Source organism: Lontra canadensis, unplaced genomic scaffold (genome assembly GCF_010015895.1).
Source record: "Lontra canadensis isolate GAN:19392208 unplaced genomic scaffold, GSC_riverotter_1.0 scaffold165, whole genome shotgun sequence".
NCBI classification, from domain to species: domain Eukaryota; kingdom Metazoa; phylum Chordata; class Mammalia; order Carnivora; family Mustelidae; genus Lontra; species Lontra canadensis.
This window is the reverse complement of record NW_022631159.1, coordinates 345977-367147: the sequence shown is the minus strand read 5'-3', so window position 1 is coordinate 367147 and position 21171 is coordinate 345977. Positions and strand designations below refer to the sequence as shown.

General features: G+C 34.6%; 1 protein-coding gene across 48 annotated transcripts in view; it reads right to left on the bottom strand.

Annotated features, from left to right (window-relative positions):
* The window catches only part of PTPRD (protein tyrosine phosphatase receptor type D), a 408131-nt gene that overhangs the window by 69779 nt on the left and 317181 nt on the right, over positions 1-21171 (bottom strand). For all 48 annotated transcript variants that reach the window (XM_032845508.1, XM_032845526.1, XM_032845509.1 and 45 more), the window contains one exon: positions 8689-8812. In XM_032845508.1, the coding sequence (XP_032701399.1) occupies positions 8689-8812 (124 nt within the window). The remainder of the gene's footprint in view (positions 1-8688; positions 8813-21171) is intronic.

The window sequence follows — 21171 nt, the reverse complement described above, 5'->3', positions numbered from 1 at the left end:
AAGGTTCTGAGTCTTCTTCCCCTTCATTTTCTGTTCCCCAGTACTGCTAATGCTGAAGAGGCTGGGTTATGAGAGCAGTCACAGAGGAGGATGTGGGTGATTGAACTGTCATTGAATGCATTCCAAGGTTAGCTACGCATGTTGGGAATCATCAGTACCTGTGATGGAGGGGACTCATTTCTAATTAGGGAGCACTCTGCCCTGAAATAAAGTAAAGCTTGGACCAGTACAGCATCACAGAGTTTTGGTTAATTATATTTATACTAATAAGGATGAAATTATTATATTGCTTTATTTAACATAGTCTGAATCAAAGCTGAATATGGGAAAAGGAGCTCTGTCTGTAGGAAACTTGCAGAGCCCCAGTTTCCTCACAGATCCTAAAATATGAGCAGCATTTTCATTATGTCCTTACCCAACACCCCGTGAAAATCTAATGACTCAATGCATTTGAAACTTCTAAAATACCAGTGGATTTGAAACATCTAAAATACCAGTTATTCTTATGATCAGTATAATAAACAGTAATGAAATAAGACTACTTCTTCCTAAATACTCTACCGATGAAAAGCTATTCCACATCTGGAAGGGCCCTTTCCATTTTCTATTAAAAAAAATAATGGAGAGGACAAAAATAATTGTTTTATGACTTCCCAGCAATATACAACCTGTGATTATATTTTAACAACAGAACCACAGCCCAGATGATGTAGGTTTCTCTACAGCCTGAACAATGAAGTGTAGATTCATTAGCATGATCTTCTGAGCTGTACAATAAAAATGGAAAAAAAAATTCCCAATAACTAAACTAAAGACAATGGAGAGAAAAATAAACTTACAGACCTTTTTGATTTTACTTTTTGATTGGCTTCCTGAAAACAGAGTAAAGAAGAAAAGCAACACACCTAGCCATCCCTCAACTTTTTTTTTTTTTTTTTTTTTCCTCTTTTCCAGATAAGAAGCACAAGGACAGGCTGAGGTAGGAACTGGGGAGTAACTGATCTCCTCTCCACACCACTTGCTTGGCTACACACAAGACAAAGATGTATTTAAATAGCTCTCATTAGTCTTTAGGCAGGTTGCAAGCTCCTTGTGAATTTGCTCCAAGTTTCCAAAGGGTAAGTCGCCTCTAGCTCCCTACTTAAGATAAATTAAGCTATAAAAATGTGTGCCCTGCTCCTCAAAAAGAATGTTTTTATTTAAAAAATAAAATAAAAATACCACCCTGAAATAGGATTAAATTTTGTCATGCCTGTAAACAATTAACTTGAGAAGTGAAGGACTTGAAATATTAAAAAAAAACAAAAACACACTGTTAAATCAATGACTGATGTTCTGAGCAACCTGACGAAAATAAACTCAACCAATAGTTGGATGAGATTCAGACCAGTTTTTCTTTTTGTTTTTTCTTAGATAGGACATACAGTCTAACAAAATTCCTTTGCTAATTTAAATAGAATTTCAGGAGCAAAATAAACAGCAGGTGCCCACAAATTAGTCATTAGTGTCTGGAGGAAGGGAGGAGAAGAGAGGGGAAAGAGGAAAGGAGAGGGAGAGAGAGAGACTGGGAAAGTACAGGAACCAAGAGGGAGCGAAAAGAATTATATTTATTGAACTGATGTGAGAAATAGCACATGGCAGCTATTAAAGGGATTTGTTGCTCAGAAAAATAATTTAAATTCTTTGATGTTAGAGTTTCATATGGAACATTTATACTTATAATAATATAATTCACATTTTATTAGAAAATGTTGGGCAGATTGTATTAACTTATTTCCCTGTGGTTTTTTGTTTGTTTGTTTGTTTTGTTTTTACTTATTGAAAAAATATCAGGTGATTCTAGAAAAAAGCAGTTAACTCACAGCACAGGAATGATGTGAATGGAACAATACGTTATCATGTGCTGACAGCTGTGTTAAACGCATCAGTAACCACTGAACAGTGCAGTAAAGAAGCCAAGGCACGAATTAAATGGCAAGCACTAGCGTGGTGGTAAAAGCTGAATCAACAATACGGGGAACAATACGGGGGAATACCAGTAGTTTCTTCTCTTTACTTCTAAAAAAAATATTATTTATCTTAGGGGCAGTGACTCCCTGGGAGTCACTTTCTCATTTGAAAGGTGCTAAATTGCCCATCTCACAAACAATCGAGCTGTTGTAACATCAGCTGTATTATTTACAGTTGGATTTTTTTTGAATTGCTCATATGTAAATCAAACAGATGATGTATTTTGTATTTCCATTTAAACGAACATATCCTCCCCCTGATGAAATTTGTAACATTATTATGGGTCTGGTTTCCATTTATCAAGCACCAATATACATATTTTTTTCCTTCACAGAGTACTCCAACTACATGCAGTTTTCTCATTTGGGTATTATTAATTTTTCCATAGATCATATACAGAAGAAATCCCATCTGAGGACAAAAGGACATATTGATAGTAATAATAGAATTCATAAGAACACCACTGATAATTTCCATAGTTTCCAATATTTATTGGGTATTTCCTTTGTGCAAGACACTCTGCCAAGCCCTCATATGTATTAATTCAGTAAACTGTTGTAATCGTTCTAGGAAGTAGGTGCTATTTTTAATCCTATGGCACAGATGAGGAAACTGAGGCAAAAAAATCTTCAGAAGCAAGAAGAGTCTAGGATGATTTAAGAGGAAAGTTCTTGAGAAATGTATGGGCCCTTGCCAGGATGTATCCATTAAAGAGAAAAAGTGAATACATATATTTATGCTTTGAACTTTAATACAGTCCCCCCAAACCAGGAACAATTTCACAATGCTTCTCTTATTAAACTAATAAGCACTAGTGTCACAGAGTGCATGTGACACAATGTGGGCTATTCTTTATCATTTCTCTTTTGTTTTAAGATTTTATTTATTTATTTATTTATTGAGAGAGAGAGAGCACAAATGTGGGATGAAGAGAGGGGTAGAGGGAAAGAGAATGTCAAGCAGACTTCCTGCTGAGTGCAGAGCTGGCCTCCAGCCTGACTCAGTCTCACAACCCTGAGATCACAACCTGGGCAGAAATCAACAGTCAGATACTTAAATAACTGAGCCAGCCAGGCACTCCTATGCTTTGTCATTTGTAACTCTTTCATAGATAAAACCATTTAAATCTGGCTTGGTAGAAGAGACACACACAGGCTAATGGTTCTCTTTGGCGTAAACCCTCTAGCTTAAATGTGGGTTTTTTGTTTGTTTGTTTCTTTGTTTTAGAATAACAAATCTCTTAATGTCCAAGATTCAATAATTATCTAATAAATATTGCTCAGTGTTTATTGATTTCTAGATTTAGAATCAACTTTCAGAATTTTAGGTGGAGCAGGAAAGGTCTTACACATCCTCATTCCTCTCTCTTAACAGAACAAAACATGCCAAGTCAGAGGTTTTTAAATTGACAAATGGGCTTACAAAAAACTTCTGTGTCCTTGAACTCTCTGAAATTAGTGTACAAATAAATTGGGTAAGTGCCTTTTGTTTTCAAGTGGGGTTTAAAATGCTTGTCAGATTCTAAAAAGGATCTAGCTTCCTCAAAGTGTTAATTTTAACTTAGAGTTTAGTTTCAAGTCTTCGGTCTTCTTATTCAATGTTCTTCTTAACAGAACTTTAAAAATAATATTAAGCAAACAAAAAAATCCACCTGAAAGCATTTATATGTCATTTATTCTTTGGAAAACTTCACTTTGAATAGAGTCTAAGAACACAGTTGAAGACTTCTAGTTCTCAGATTTCTGACATGAGTGTTTGAAAATGTATATTTCAAAATTCCTAGACAGTCTCCCCAGCCAAGAACCCATCATTTTTGAATTAGGTATGACATATATAGGCACAGTCATTATGAATTCAAAAGCTGCTATAGTTCTGAGTGGCCAGTTCGAGAGAATTGCAATCTTGAGTCTGACTGACTTGTATTAGAATTTTGGCTCTGCAACTAACTACTAGCTACTAATTAAAAACAAGTCACTTGAATTTTAGAAGTTTAACAGTACTAGATTTTGAGGTCATTCTGAACATTATAGATAAAATCCATCCATGAATTCATATATGATATAAAATCTATGACATGATAACCAACACACCATAGGTACCCAGATAATTATATCTATTCTAACTTCTTGACTTTCTTGTTGACATAAAAAGTTTTTATTTTTTAGTAAAAAAGGGTTAGGTTTTAGTCCTGGTCAACAATATTTTAAGAATTCCATTTAAATATGGCTTTTAAAGTGAAATGTTAATTATGTTCCTACTAATAGCCATAGAATACTGGCAGCAATGAACAGTAATTACATTTTAGGGGGAAATACATTTTTTTTTTTAAATCTAGGACTGAAATAATTAGATTGAAGTTATACTAGTTATAAGACATTACAATAAATACTCTGCTACTAATTGATATTATAAGGAGTTGAAGATACATACAAAGATACCAAGGTAAGTAGATCACCTTTGGAATCAGTTAGAGATAGATGCATTTGACCTTACTTCTGCAACTACAGGGCTCTAATGTATTTGGATCACTGATGATTTCCCATATTGTGTAATTGCTTCAGGTTAGTTATGCCATAAAATAGGAAATTAAATACTAAAATACAGTTTTGTATTATCTGTAGGTTAGCCCAATGATAAAATGGATTTTTATGCAAAATTATAAATGTGGACATTTGGATTCAAACTATGACTTAGTCAGAGACACACTGTCTATCAGTAGGAAAGCAGTGTGAATGAGGTGGGCCCATGCAAGCATGAGCAGTGGAATCAGAAGAGCTCACTTCCAACTTAAGCTCTATTACTTATATATAATACAACTGTGTATACACACACACACACACACACACACATAGTAAAATAATGTAATGTATACAGTAAATGATATAATTGATGAGATAGCTATATACAGTTAATTTGTAGAAGTCAAATATAAAAGAGATTCCACTCATATGTGGAATTTAAAGAATAAACAAATAAGAAGTAGAATCTGGGGCACCTGGGTGGCTCAGTAGGTTAAAGCATCTGCCTTCGGCTCGGGTCATGGTCTCAAGGTCCTGGGATCGAGCCCCACATCGGGCTCTCTGCTCAGTGGGGAACCTGCTTCCTCTTCTCTCTCTGCCTGCCTCTCTGACTACTTGTGATCTCTATCAGATAAATAAATAAAATCTTTAAAAAAAAAGAAGAAGAAGTAGAATCAGACCTATAAACACAGAGAACAAACTGGTGGTTTCCATAGGGAAGGGGGGTTAAGAGGATGGACAAAATGGGTGAAGGGGAGTGGGAGATACAAGTTTCCAGTTATGGGATAAATAAGTCATGGGAATAAAGGACACAGCAAAGGGAATATGGTCAGTGATATTTTAATAGCATTATATGGGGAGAGATAGAGGCTACACTTGTGGGGAGCTCAGCATAACTTACAGGGAAATTGAATCAGTTGCATAAGATTTATGTTGTATACTTAAAACTAGTACAACACTGTATGTCAACTACACTCAAATTAAAAAATTAAAACAAAAATAAAGTTTTCAGCTGAGGAATTGACACTCAGAGAAGATGAGGTTAAGTGACAGAGCTGTGACCCAAACCCAGATTTCCTTGCTTTTCTCATCTTTTGGCTTATCCATTTCTTTTTTCCTACTTTAGTAAAACTAATGAGAAACTTTGGATTCTATAAGATTAAACAAATGATATATTATTTTATTTATGTATAAGTATTAGTTTCCATTTAGTTTTTGACAATATTTACTTAAACCAGAAAAATAAATCCTATCACCTCTCTTCCTCAGGAATTACTGATGTCTCTTAAGGACAGCTTAAACATGGAGGGGTTGCCAACAGTAACTGAACTGTTCAAAAATTTAATTGTGTTTCCATACCTCTTGCTCTATAATTCAACAATTGTAAGCATTCTTGTAGTTGGAACTCTCTTGAATTTATTCTACATTTTCCCCAGCATAAATAAAATGACTGTGATTTGGAAATGTGTCATGAAATATCACTATTTTCACAGAATTCAATAAGCACACTCATGCCGACACACAATTCCCCATTCTTTAGTTTATATCCCCTGCCATTGCTCAGCGGAAGTAGTATAAAGGTTTTGCTCTAGGAAAAAAAGATAAAGATAATATGAATCACTGTGGCAACTTCCAGCTTTCCTTTATTATCTGCCAGGCCACTCCGCAAAGTAAACATGAAGAGGGCCCAGCACCACTGAGAGAACAGCAGCAGAAAAGTCCAAACTAAAAACCTTCCACTGAAGTCTTTTAAGTCATCACTACCGGTGGAACCTGAAACAACCATGTTAAATTTTCTAAATTGTGCATAAAGTCTCTTAACATTTAAATCCTCTTGAAAAATCGGGCTCTGTGTTATTAAAGCTTCCTTTATGCAAGAAGCCCCAGTTAGAAGTTCTGTGGTTACTATTCCTGTTGCCAGCATTCCTTTTCCAAGCTTAAGATATAGGATGATCATTTACACCCTTAAATATCTGCTGAGTAGGGCTTAGTCTAAGATAAAACGCTGTTCGTGGTTGTAATCTAGATTAAAGCTCTCTATATAGCCCCATAAACTTCAATTAAATGCTTCTAACCTTTTGCATAAGACTTAAAATTGAAAGACTTTGGTTTCTAGGTCAGCTCTAGATTTAGGGTATATTTGTGAGCATAGAGCTATAAAAAGGCAGGTTTTAGTCTAATTCAAGTGCTTTTACTTTTGTACTGTAAAAATAGCATAGGAATGAAATGTACATCATTTCCATCTATCATAATAAGGGACATAAGGGACAAGGAGGTATATTCTTTGTCCTTTGACATACTTTACTGTTAAGACGGTGGAAAATAGCAGGTTAAGGAAAATAATGATAAAGTGGGCAAAAGTACAGGCATGTAGTAATACTGAATGACCTAATTCCAAATGGAAACAATGCTACAATATAGCTAAGGCAGACTGACAAGTTCTCCAGCCAAGATCATGCCAAATAGGTTCTCAATTTACATTCATTTAATTTTTATAGTTTACCTATTTCACTAATGGAAAAAAGATGTCTCTCTTCCACTTGTGACTTGGTTTAGTTTCTTATTAACTATGGAGTTGATTTAAGAGACTTGAGACAAAAATTGCTGGTTTTGTTTTTTACGTTTTAAAGTGGGATGTAAAGATAAAATGTAAATGCTATATGCTAATCCTCCACATATACCAATTACAGTTCTCAAACAGGACTTGAAGCAATTACCTGTGTGACACCATCCTACTTGAAGAACCAGCATTGATGAAATTTTGATAAACCTGATCAATTTTTTCCCATATGGAAAAAGGTTAACTCTTGAACTCCTAGTGTCTTCAGTAGCCTCAAAAAGGAACTATAACATTTTCCAAATGTAAAATTGATTGTGAGAACATTACAAAATATATCTATGCCATATAATACCATTTTGAAGAAAGGGGAGGGTACAGGTATGACCTTGCTCAAATGCTGAAAGATAGTTCCTCCCCCAAAACTGGAAATAAATGTATTGGTTGCCTTAAGTGATTCCTGGGGAGGTCTTTAAGCAGTGTCTCACTTTCACATTAATTTTGGGTACTAAACGAAGAAGGTAGGACTTGTAGGGCCTGGTCAGAGTTATGAGAAAAAGTTACGTAGGCATCATAGATTTGGGAAGCAGAAAAAGTGAAAGATACTTGAACAACTGAAGATGATGTTTGAACTTCCAGGTTCTAAGAAGGACTAGGTCTGAAACTGGTATTATTTAATGTTTAATAAAACATCTGGAAGAGGGTAAGTGGTGAACTTTTAAGTATGAATTCAGGCCACAGAGCTTTTCTAAAGGATGCCAATGAGAATGATGTGGTATGTGGTAGGTGGTGGTCCAGGTTAGCTATTATGACAGAAGAAAGGATTTAAGTGACATGGTAAGCTCTTTTCTAAGGACAGAAATGTGCTACCATTGCCAAAAGAAACTAACAAAATGCTGAGTGTTGAACATGAGCCCCTAATTGATTTTAATATGCCATGTGAAGGGATTTATTGCTGGAAGGGGATGAATGGAAAATACTCTCCTTATGAACCCTTAGAAGCAGCTAGGTGTATTAGAAATGTAATCCTCAGCTTTTAGGAGCAGCCATTCCCTCTGGAATGCACACCTTGCTACAATTGTGAGAGACAGATTACCAAGCAGTCTACAAATTAGCTGTACCAGACATTTCGAATATGCTTAATTTTAATTAATCACCACACCATCAACTCCTAACCTTTAGACTGTCCCTGCTGGCTATCCAGGTTTATTTATAAACAGGTCCCCTTACCCTCATTTTAAAATAACAGTCAATGATTATATTCTGATAATCACCGGTTTATTTATAACCATCAGCAACCATCAGTAAAATGGACAACCTTGATTTTCTTCCCCTCCATAAGCATCAACTACATTATGAAATCTTTCACCTAGAGCCAAGCCAAGAATGTAATGAGAGACGCTTCTGTATAATATAGTATTGGGGATTTTGTGTGCCCATTTATAGTATATTTATATGAGAAAGAAAATGTGAGAATAAATGATACCTGAATCTTAATTAACTATTTCTATAGATAGCAAAAAACCTAGCTAGAACTGTATTTTCATGCAAACCCTTAAACTCATGAAAATAAAAGTATAAACAATGTCTGAATTTCCTTACCTTCTATTGCTGATAGGAGAACCCGGGAATGATCATATGCGATTACATTTGCATATCTATTCTTTGGTTTGTTTACTTCCAAGTTTGAATGTTCCCATGTGAACTGCTGGCCAGGGTCAATTGACTTTAAAAGAAAAACAGCACACACATACAAAATCAATACTTGATAACACCGATTATAGGCATTTATCACAAGTAAGTAACATGATTTAAAAAGAAAAGTCTGAAGCCACACTTCATCAAAGATGACCCTAGCTATGAAGCTGAACACTACTATAACCAGCAAAACATGAAATGATTAATCATAGTAAAAAACAGTGATAGTCACCAACATTGATTCAAATGAAAAAAAAAATCAATATAGATGTTCCGTGAATATTGGAAAGGCAGGGTTTTTAAAATTGTTTTACTTTTCCATTTCCTTCTCTGCAGCTGTAGTTTACAAGCTTTCTAGTTCAATATTCCTTCTGGTTCTGTGAACATTATTTTATCTTGATTATTCTCCCTACTCTTTCCTGTCAGGACCTAACCTCAGTCTTCAAATTTACTGGTCATTCACTGGCTTCACTGGGCACAGGCTTTGCTATTCTTTCTTCATTTATAGTTTACAACTTGAGGGCAACTTAAAATTGTGCCTGTTTCTCCAAAACACACTATGACCAGTATCACAAGGTAATTTGTACAATTCAAATAGTTAAGAAAAATGGTAAAGAAGGGAAGTTGGTTACATCTAATAATCATCTTCAAATATCAATTTATGAACCAGTGCAGATAGGATCTACTTGTTTTTCTATTTATTTCCTATTTATTGTTATATGTTACGTTTACAAAATTTCTTTCTTTTTACTCTCTATTTTAAACTTATATTTCCTGATTTTTTTAAAGATTTTATTTATTTAATTTTTCCTGATTTTTAATGACTTTTCTTGATACCTTCATTCAAACTATTATTCAATAACCTAAAATAAATATTGCAGAGATACAAAATAATATATGCAATTTTATAGGTAAAGCAGAACCATTATTTTGAGACTGAATTCCGGATTTGATTACAAAACTCTGAGGGGTTTCTTAATTTCCTGCAATTTTATGGAAATCAAAATATCTTTTCTTTGATCATAGAACACTGACACTTTTTAAAGACATAATTTCATGGTATATGGAAACATGAGTTCAGTAATTACATAAACATGATTTGAAATGATTAAAGTCAAGTTTTCAGAAATAATGATAAATTGGGTTTATATACAAGTAAAATTCTTTAAAAAAAGTAAAGACATTATGTTACATTAATAGAATTTTCAGCAGTAGTTTTTGATCCTAGGCATTTACCATGCTTGAATGTGTATACATAGAACTGGAAAGTAAAACATACCCAACAGCTGTTACAATATTAAAGACGTGTATATTTTGTGTTTAATAGGGATAGTAAAACTCACAAGTGTAAACAGTCAACCTATTAACCTCCATGAATAGCCTCCAAACATACTAAAATTCTCAGCAGGATAGACTGTAGTCTCTAATTTACTATGGTAAGCTATATATAAGTAGTCATCATTGAATAATATTCAGCAAAATAATTATCCATGCTTCAGAGTCTAAAGAATAATAAAATTAGGGGTCTTTCTAGTTTGTTCTTCCAGGAAAGCTCATCGTCTCCCTTGTGGAGTGGACTTCTTTCCAAGTGTCTGGTGATCTGAAACATGCAGGTGACTGGGTGGAAGCCTTAAGTCAACCTTGAACCTTCTCCATACAAAGCAGCTTTATTTAGTGAGCCAGCCTTACCTTAAAATTTTCTTAAATCAGACCCAAATCTACCAGCTTACTGCCACTCCCTCAATCCAATCCTTCAGTTATCTGATGTCTGCTTGAACTCTCCATTTGAACTCTCACTCTAATGCACTCTTCATACCAAAGTAACAGTCCTGAAACTCAGCTCTGGACAAGTTAGGTTCCTGCTTAAGAACTTCCACTGGCTCGAAGTGACCTACAGCTTAGATTCTAAAGTCCTTAGCCACAGTCCTACCTATATGCCTTTAGTCATCTTTGCATCTACAAAGAAGGCTCAATAAATTATGGTTCAACAGATTTTCTTAAATGAATTGAAATGATGAATAAATATTGTCGAGAAGAGTTCATAAAGAGAAATTGTGGAGTAATTCTTCCATGTAACATGGGAGTTAAACAACAGACTGTGGAAACTGCAAGGTATAGTGCACTAAAACTAATGCTTTAGCACTCAATATCATATGGTTTAATAGTAAAGTATGTGATCCTGAAATTACAACTACCAGTGATAGTCCACCTTACACCGAGGAGCACTGCTGAGTACATAAGCTTCTTAAACATTCTTCTGTAAAGTATCCCAAGAGCTCCTAGGCTCACTGATGTACAGCACTTTGGTGGAAGATATTCCTTCCTTTGATGACCTTGTTCTTCAGATTAAGATCACTCATGGATGTGTAAAGTGGCATGCATTTAATTAGACTAATGAAATTGCATCTCTTAACACAGACACTGTTAACTCATGTCCATTTCCACTCTCGCCACATATCCCCAGCCTTCTGAATGCTTGATTTGATACTTTCATTGAAGAGTTTAAAAACCAGCCATGGAAACCTGAGTTTTATGTCACATGTGTTAATATGTTTAGGCTTAAAGGATGACCCATGAGAAGACCTCTGAGTAACAGGATAATTATAGTAGCTGCTGGGTCATGCAGTATCCTCTTTAATTTTCACAAATGTTATGAGGTATGTTTTGTTATTTTCCAAGACAAGGAAATTGAAGTAAAGAAAGATTAACTCAATAAATCTTACTGCGGGTCTTCTCTCTGGCAGGCATTGTGTGATTTGGTGGTTAAGTAATTTGCTCACACAGCTAGACTCATACATTCACCCTAAAACCCAGGTCTGTGTGATTTCAAAGCCCAGCTGATGATTAACAGCTGGTAATTACCAAGGCATGATGCTACCTATCCTGAAGGCCACTGAAAAAACGAGGAAGCCCAACATGTGAAACACACTTAAACATAACTATCCTTTATCTTGCAAGTCCAAAATGTTTTTCTTCTCAACTGATCATCCTCTGTCATTCTGGGGCAATTACATAAGAAATCAAGTTTTAAAAATGAGATTGACTTCACATGAATGATGAAACAGATGGGTTGCAGTTTACATTTATACTTGTTTTACACAGATCAAACAAACATTGATTAAATAATGCTTAACTGTCTTTGTGCAACACATACTCATCTATCTGTATCTACCTGTCTGACCAAACGTTTAACAATACACAGCATAGGTCATTATTTTGGAACTTATCAGAAAGTCGAGAGCAGTAAACTCAGTAAGGAATAACAACTACTGAAAGTAGGTGAGGTATAAGATGACCTTTTCTACTGTGAAAAAATAAAACTGGTTGAGGAAAATCAAATTTCAATTGTCCATGTTAATGAGGCAAAGGTATCATGGATGAATAAGAGCTTAATTCTCAAAACACACTTTAAAAAAAAAAGATTTATTCATTTATTTATGTGTGTGTGAGAGAGAGATAGAGAGAGAGAGAAAGAGAGCATGCATTAGCAGGAGGGGCAGGGAGAGAGAACCTCAAGCAGATGCCCTGCTGAGCACGGAGCCCAATGAGGGACTCGATCTCACAATCATGAGATTATGACCTAAGCCTAAACCAAGACTCAGATGCTTAACCAATGTCTTCTGTGTTTTTATGTTTTGTTGTTGTTGTTGGTTTTTTTGTTTTGTTTTGTTTTGTTTTGTTTTTTGGTGCAGGTGCTGGTGCAGTTGTTTTGCCTCTTTGTGTTCTGTTATCTCTTGCTGAGATCCTCTTAAGGAAGAATAAAATGGTCAACATAGAGAAAGAAGAATGCAGGTTTGGAGAAGTTGAGTTCCACTCTAATCTCATATTTTTGGCCAACCCAACATGACCATACATCTTCCTACTATCAAGTTGAGCTGATACCACCCAAACACTATTCAAAACAATTTGAAATAAGCACCTTTGTTCCTAGTAGATTCAATTTCTTCCTACTGTTGGCATTTGGTTTTCCTAAGCCTGACTCTCCAGATATCTCTTCTCATCCTTTCAACTGTATATATCCAAACAACATTTGGTAAGATATCCCCTTCCTTCCCAGAACTCAATCCCAAATTCTACCCTCACAAGCTAGAATCCTGTTCAGGATTTCTGTAGCTGCCCTGGAGGAAAGTTTGCAAGTTAGAAATAAAGCAAGCTAGATGTATTCAACCCAAATTTGATTGTAGACGTTTTAAAAATAAAATAAGCTATATGGTATTTGTACATTGCATTGTCACATAATTCATAAACAAGAATACTACTTCCTTATTTTTTTCTGTTTCAACAAGGTCCTTGAATGTACTGGATAAAGAGTACGTAGCACCTAAACGTTCCAGAAATATCAAACCATGTTACTTTGTTTTCCTATCTGCACAGGTGGCACATGACACACTCCCCCTCCAATCTTAATACCTGCCACTTAATCATTCTAATTTTAACAGATCTTCAACTCAATGGCTTTGCCTTACTGAGAATGTGACCACAGAAAAAACTCCCTGTAATATAAAGAAGAAAAGGAAAATATTGAGTAGTCAGCTGCTAATATTAAATATTTTGCATTTATGTGTCTTTAACTTGATGGTCTGAAAATTCCAATTTTTTAACCATCTAGAACTTATCTTAAAATAGGTAAGTGGAAAAAATAGGTAAATGAAAAAAATAAGCCATATATATATATATATATATATATATATATATATATATATATATAAAATGTACTTATAATTCTGTACCATATTCTTGATAAAGTGCCAGATTTAAAATATATATTTAGGGGATGCCTGGGTGGTTCAGTCAGTTGAGCAGCTGCCTTTGGCTCAGGTCATGATCCCAGCATCCTGGGATCGTGTCCCACATCAGGCTCCTTGCTCCGCAGGGAGCCTGCTTCTCCTTCTGCCTCTGCCTGCCACTCTGCCTGCCTGTATTCTCTCTATCTCTCTGACAAAGAAATAAATAAAATCTTTAAAAAATAAATAAAATAAAATAAAATATATATTTATATCCAATAGTTACAATAACACATATCACATCTACTGTTTTCTTTGTGCTTCACATATGTTAACTAATTTTATCTTCACAAAGAACCTAGAAGTACCATTATTATCACCATTCTGCAAGTGAGGAAACTGAGATGCAGAGAAATTAAAAAACCTTCTCAGGGTCAAACAACTGGTAAGCTCTGTTGGGGGCCCAGGCATTCTGGACCACAGTCTGAATGCCTGGCTGCCATATGCTTTTTCTCTGGCCAAGTTTGAGATGATTTCTTGATTATTTTACTTAGGTCTTTCCATTATTCTCTTGAAACACAAGAGGTTTGGAAACAAAAGTCTCTATGGTGCTTCTAATTTATACTTATAATTTTAAACTCAAAACAAGGGAGTGCTCACAAATTTGCACATCACACTACAGTCACTGTGTAAAATTACATCCAGTGACTGAACTTTTTGGTAAAGCTAAAGCCATCAACTTAAAGCAAAGTCCTTCCAATATGGTTCTGCAAAATTTCAACTTCTCTACCAAGAAGAAAAATATAATTCATATGTGCAAACTCCCTATAGTACTAGTTGTTCTGTGTCCCATTTCTCCTCACACTACTAAGAGAAAAACCTCAAACTATTCCCTTTAGAGACTCATCAAAGAGAAACCACAAAAAAGCTGTATCCTGTTTTTGTGTGTTTTAAAACAATAACAAAAATTTAATTATATAGAAGGAATAGACCAGCTACTTGACTAGGCAAACTATGGGTCAGACTAACCATCCTTTTTACTGGGAATTGAACTTTTGATGACCTTAACCTCCAGAGAAACACTATCGTTCCACAGAGTTCCTAATGAGTAGGCTCATTTACTCCTTAGTGTGGTTTGCACCCACATACTTTCAAACCCTTTTTGAGGTTTAGAAAAGCAGTTTGCCATTGACCGTATTTCTGCAATGAAGCCTTTTTAAATTCTCATTCATTCATATTTTCTCCAAGATTGAAAATGGTAAATTAATATGTATCCATTTGAAAAAGACCCACGTTTGCATAGTTGAGAAGGGCTATATTTTGCACAATTAGCAAAGGCCTGCAATTGGCATAATGAGTACTTTCTTCAAAGAGAAGAACATGCCTTTAGTTGAATCCAATGATGCTTTCAAAAGTAGAATGTGAGGAAGGAGTGGAAAGTAGGATCATGAGCAAAGTTTGGAGGTCAGAGCCTGAGTCCCAGGTGCTGGCTTTCTCTTTGCCCATGGTTAGCTTTGACACTCTGATTGCTCTGTTCCCTTTTTTCTGTTAATGTCTTCCCAGTGTCATGTTGGTGCCCTCATCTTCTCTCTTCTCCTTTACAAAATTAGTTACCAAAACTTCCCAAGTCTTTTTCTATAAAAGTATCTGTGGTCTAGGCCACAATTAGAATCTGAAGGACTGAATTAGGGACTTTTCAAGACTCTCAGTGTTAACTAATGAATACATATGGGAGTTCTCCATATTTAAGTGGAAAGATGAACAATTTATAAATGTACAATGCTTGCAAAGGCATTAAGATATTTCAATCAGGTATTTTTATATACAATAATTTTTTTCTTCAAATAAGTGATAAAATTGTATCAGCTTATCTGTTGTCTAGTGGTTTGATTTGCAACTCCAATTGTAACATATTATGTAACAAATAGTTATAGAGAAGTATCTGAAGTAATAATTTATTTACATTAGAGTTGATATGTAGAGAAGCAAAAAAGAGACTCTATAGTCATTGTAAACCACTCAGCCATACGAGATGAGTAAATATCTGAGGCAACCAGTTGATGAACATTTTTTTTTCCTAAATGATATCTTGGCACTAAGAATGAGTTAACTTATCTCTTTGAGAATTCCATTTACTCCCAGAAGTATAGTTAACTTTGTCCTAATTTATCATAAATTCAAAATGACAAAAAACAATAATGCAACAACAGCAACAAATACTAGATTCTTTTTCAATTCAGTAGGACAATGCTATGTGATCTCTGGAATGCAGAGAAGCTATTTTACTACTTTCTACGTGTGACTAGAAAAAAACTACTTTGACAGATCTTTTCAAAGGAGAGTTCAGAAGAGAACATACAACTTTGAGATCTGAAGATTTAAAAGGCCAGATTTTTTATTGTACTCTCCTTTTTTATGTGCCTCAACATTTTCGTAGATAGTACTGAATGTAGAAAAGAAAAATTCCTAGTTCCCAAAGGCAATGATCTAGAAGAATGATGGCAGTGATAACTTGAATCCCAATGTTTCAGTTTTTTGCTATTTATCTCCTCTATTGAATTAAAGTACGTAATAAGAAAGTGATATATAGAATTATAGCTGATGTTCCTAAAGACTAGAGCATCATGGATAATCATTTTTACAAATATAATTCACAGACTAAGATTTCTGATGTTATTTGGTAAAGCAAAAAGAATTAAAAATTTTCCAGACAGTTTGGGACAAGAAAATGTTATTAAAATTTTATTAAACTGCTCTGATTAAGGAGATAAAGTTGATTGAATTGATAGAAAGTAATTACAGTGTTTATAAAAAGAACTGTGTATAGGTAACAAAATTATCTATTGATTGCAATCTATGCACAGCATTAAGCTGAATAAATTCACAGTGGCATCCTTTCTTTTCTGTGAACAACAGGGCACTAGATTCTGGCTCCAAATTAACAAGATGAATGCATTAATTCCTCACCACTCTGTAAATGCTGCCACGTTTGTATTGACCCAAAAGTATTATGTAAAATAATACATATAAAACACCTGATGCAAAGTTCTTGGTTAAAGAATGGTGGATGTTTTTCTTTTCCTGTCTTCATCCACTGACTTGTGTGAGAACATCCTGATTTAAGACAATCTCAGTGTCCAAGGATGTCTGCTTTCTCCCTGATGCTAAGTGAATCGATTTCCTTTGACAATGAAGCATAAAACTGACACAATTGTCAGTTAATTTAGGCAAAGAAATACACTTCTGCCCTGCCACTTGTTATGTAACAATATGTTCATCTATATACTTTGGAAACTGATCTACTTTTCTGGGGTAGATAACCACCACCACCACCACCCCACCACCACCAGAACACAAATAACCACTTATATTTCTTTGTTTTCCATTTCATTTGAGACCTGACCATTCAGAAATACAGTGAAAAAGTAGATTCAAAAGCAAAACTAACTGAGGTCCCTGGGTGGTACATTCGGTTAAGCATCTGACTCTTGGTTTCAGCTCAGGTCCTGATCTCAGGGTCATGAGACTGAGCCCTGTGTAGAGCTCTGTTCTCAGTGTGGAGTCTGCTTGAGATCACCTCTACCTCTGCCCCTCCTTCCATGTTCTATTTTTCTCTCTCTAAAATAAATAAATAAATCTTTTAAAAATTAAAAAAAATGTGAATGAAAAGAATGGTTTTTGTGATTGTTTATGCCTTCTATTATAGCAGCATTTCATAAATAACAATATAAGGAAAATAAGATAAATCATCATCTTGTTTTTGAGCATTTGATCAGTTGAGTTTTAAGTGATAACATTATTTTTTCTTTATCACTTACACAGATTTAGAATCTAATTATAAAACACTAATATTTCCCTCATTTTACTGTACACTATGTATTTTAGGCTTTCAGTATTACCTTGCTTCTATTTAATTAAAATTTTGTTAAAACTGTTTCTTCTCCCAAATTTGTTTTTAGATGGGAAAGGAAAAACAGATGAGTTTCCAAACTGAAATATGAATAATTTCCTGTTTAAAGAATAAAAATTTTGCATCTGGAATGAAATGAAAAAAAAAATGACACTTCTTCTAAGTCTTTGATGGAATACAGAAAATCTGAAATAATTACTTAACAAAATTCCCCTACATCATCCTATCCTCAAATGTATTTAGTATAACTATCTGGTTGAAACACACTGAGATTCTACCTATGTTTTTTGGATACAGCGTATCTTTAGATATGTATACACTATGTAATACATGTATATGTACACATTTATATACTAAAAACCCCTTGCTGTTAATATCATTAGTCCTTATAGGTAAGGACACAGTCTAATGTACTAAATATAGGCTTCTAATTAAAGAAGATACACAGATTGATCATTACTATTTATAGCCATGGTGTTCAAGTAGTTTAGAAAGTATTTACAACCTAAAGTGTCATGTTACTTTCTTCTATGTTACATGTTGCAAGCAAACTAGAAAGGCTAGGACAAATTAACACAATCTAGAATTTTAGAGTATATTTCTAAACTAAAAGATTAATTTCAGAGATTAATTTGTTTTCTTGAAATGTATATTCATTTTATAATGTAAAATTAGACAACTACAGATAAAATGTATTAGAAAAATGTCCATACTTTGATAATTTTATATACTTGAACTTTGGGTAAAAAAATGGAATCACTTGAAGATATCATTACAGGGACTATAATTCATCTGATGTTGTATACTCAGTGTTTAGCATACAGTTGATTTAAAAATGTATTTATAGAATGAATGACTGAAAAGCATTATAGGCAGTATATATGGCAACAGTGACATTTACCCTAGAACCTTAGAAACAGTTAAATAACTTTCCTTGATGAACATGTAACTATTAAGTAAACATATATTGGAATAGATCAGAGATATATAAAATATTTTTAAATAGTCAGAATGGCTTCCAGGCTCACACTTGTCTGAAACCTGATTCATGATAAGAGGCATCTTGGACTTGGGCACATTTGAAATTCTTTCTAAGTGAACAGGTATTATTATTATTATTATTATTATAGCCTTCCATGCTATAATTTCCAACTTTTATATATCTACTCACTATTCTGAAGTATCACATAGAGACTGCTTGCCAGGAAACAATCTTATATACACCATATTACCAAATTTTCTGGACATACCACCTATGTGTGGATACAGTTAACCATTTTAATACAGTGGATTTTTCTTTTATTTGGGGAGGTTGTTTGTTTTAGCAAATGTACTCCTCAGAAGTCTCAAGTCCATTTGTTGATCTTTGTGATAGAGGATGGGAGCATCCTAATCAGATGGAAGGATAAACAGCCAAAGATTCAGCTCTGGCATAAGGTTTACATTAGAAGGGGTAGGAGGTACATTCCAGTTTACCCCCTTGTCCCAGTTTCATTATCAAAGCACCATCTTCCAAAGTGTCCCAATTTGGGCAATACATTATAAGGTTAGAGTAGGCTCTAACTTCCTTGTATCCATATCTATATTTTGGGTCCTAGGTGAGCTTCATGATACAGAGACTTATAACCATCACAGCCAAGTAAGCATATACATGCAGAAAGAGAACAAGAGAAAGACAGACAGATAGTAAGTTCGTTTACAAATTCTACCACATGGACAGGTGGGTGGGGAAAAGTAAAGACAGCAATTTCTGCAGAACAACACCTGTCTCCACTTATCGACTCTGCTGCTGTAAGAGTGGAATAAAGCCAGAATGCAACAAGGTGGTTGGCCTGAAACATTGATTCATCTTGTTCAATGTTTCTATGGAGCTGCACAGAAAAGAGATAAAGGAAGAGACAGACATTTGACTCTTAACACACATTTACCCTGTTCTCTATGAAACTAGCAATTTAGCCTATTCAAATTATATATATTTTTTTCTTTTCTGGGGCAGGGTGGAGACTGGAAAGAATGTGGTGGTGCAGAAATTGGTTGGATGTGTGTTCAGTTGCGGAGGAAAAGAGCAAAATTAAAGAACTGACCTTATGCAGTAATAATTCTATGGAAAAAAACCTTTAATCTTTTGTCTAATAAACATTCTACATTTTAAAATTATTACTGAAATATTAGGTAGAATCATGCTATAATTTCTTACCTTTTTTAAATTTTTTAACACTCTGGAAATGGAACCATAGACTTATTCTGTTGCTTGAATATTACACAATTCAATCACCAAACATGTCTTAAGTATAATAATAAAGTATTAGAACATATATTAACATATCTTTTAAAACTGTATCTAAATTAACATCTCTAAAAAAAAGCTAGGTCAGCAAGAGGAGAAAATAACTCATAGACACACAGAAAAGGGAGGCTCGGAAAGGCGAGGAACATGACTACTTGATCCTCTTTTAGAGAAGACAGCATCCAGTCATCACAGCTGGACAACATGGCCACTGACATCACACACCTATGAAAGTGGGGTCTTTGGGACCCCATTACCTCTCAGATTTACAAAGGTAAGGAACAGGTCCTGGAGTAAAATGACCATATCAAGGTACTTTCACGGTCTGGAGGTCTGGCCTGTGATCTCTTTGCCTTCCCCAACTGACTCAACTTCATCCCACCATGTACATTCTTCAAATTCATCATCTCCTGGAATTAGATTTTGATCATTCTGTCAGGCACTAAACTCTGCCTAAAAGCTTTGAAAGTGAAAGACATGTCTTTCTCCTAGACAAATGTTTGGAGCAGTCACTACAGAACCATGACAACAGTGGAGGAACGAAAGGAAATAACCTTATTATTACAGGACACTGCTTAAACGACTTAGAGTATGAAAAACCCATGAAGCTATTGAAACTGTGAACTTACTGACATAAAGACATCTACTTTTACTGTTAAAAAAGAAATTAAAAGGACATTATTAAAATATAGGCATATTTTAATATATATGAATATATATACACATATGTACATAAACCTAGAATATCATATATCAATGCTATCAGCATTTATGTCTGAGATGCATAGACTGAAAATGTTAAATTAATTAAACAAGAATGCTATTAGACTAAGGGGGCTCTAATGCTGTGGTGGCCTCTGGAAGCAAACTAAAATCTAAGCCTGTAAATGTTTCAAGATTACAAAATCAAAACAACCAGTCATAAATAGCCAACAAAGCTTTAAGCTACAGCCAGTCAATAATTTCCCTTCTTTGCTTCCACACTTACTTTATATGAGTTTTTGCCCTGCTCCTGTTGGTAGACTGCTCCTAAACACTTCTGATTTGGTGTTGCCCAATCTGAATCTTAATCAATTTTTGCTCAAATAAACTCTTAAAATATTTAACATGGCTCAGTTTATCTTTTTTTTTAAAGATTTTATTTTTTTTAAGTAATCTCTACACCCAATGTGGAGCTCAAACTTACAACCCTGAGACCAAGAGTCATATGCTCTACCAACCAAGCCACCCAGGTGCCCCTCAGTTTATCTTCTAACAATATTTATTTTAATAGTTTGCACTTGTTATCTGTGTTCTTTAATTTTTCAATTTGTGAATATTGTACTATTTTCCAAAAATGAGGGCAAACGGGAGCTGCAGGACACTTCCCAACTGCACAATTGACTTCTTCTCATGTTAGATGCAGAGAACACAGAGTTCTCTGCATCTAACATGAGAAGAAGTCAATTATAGGATCAAACACTCTG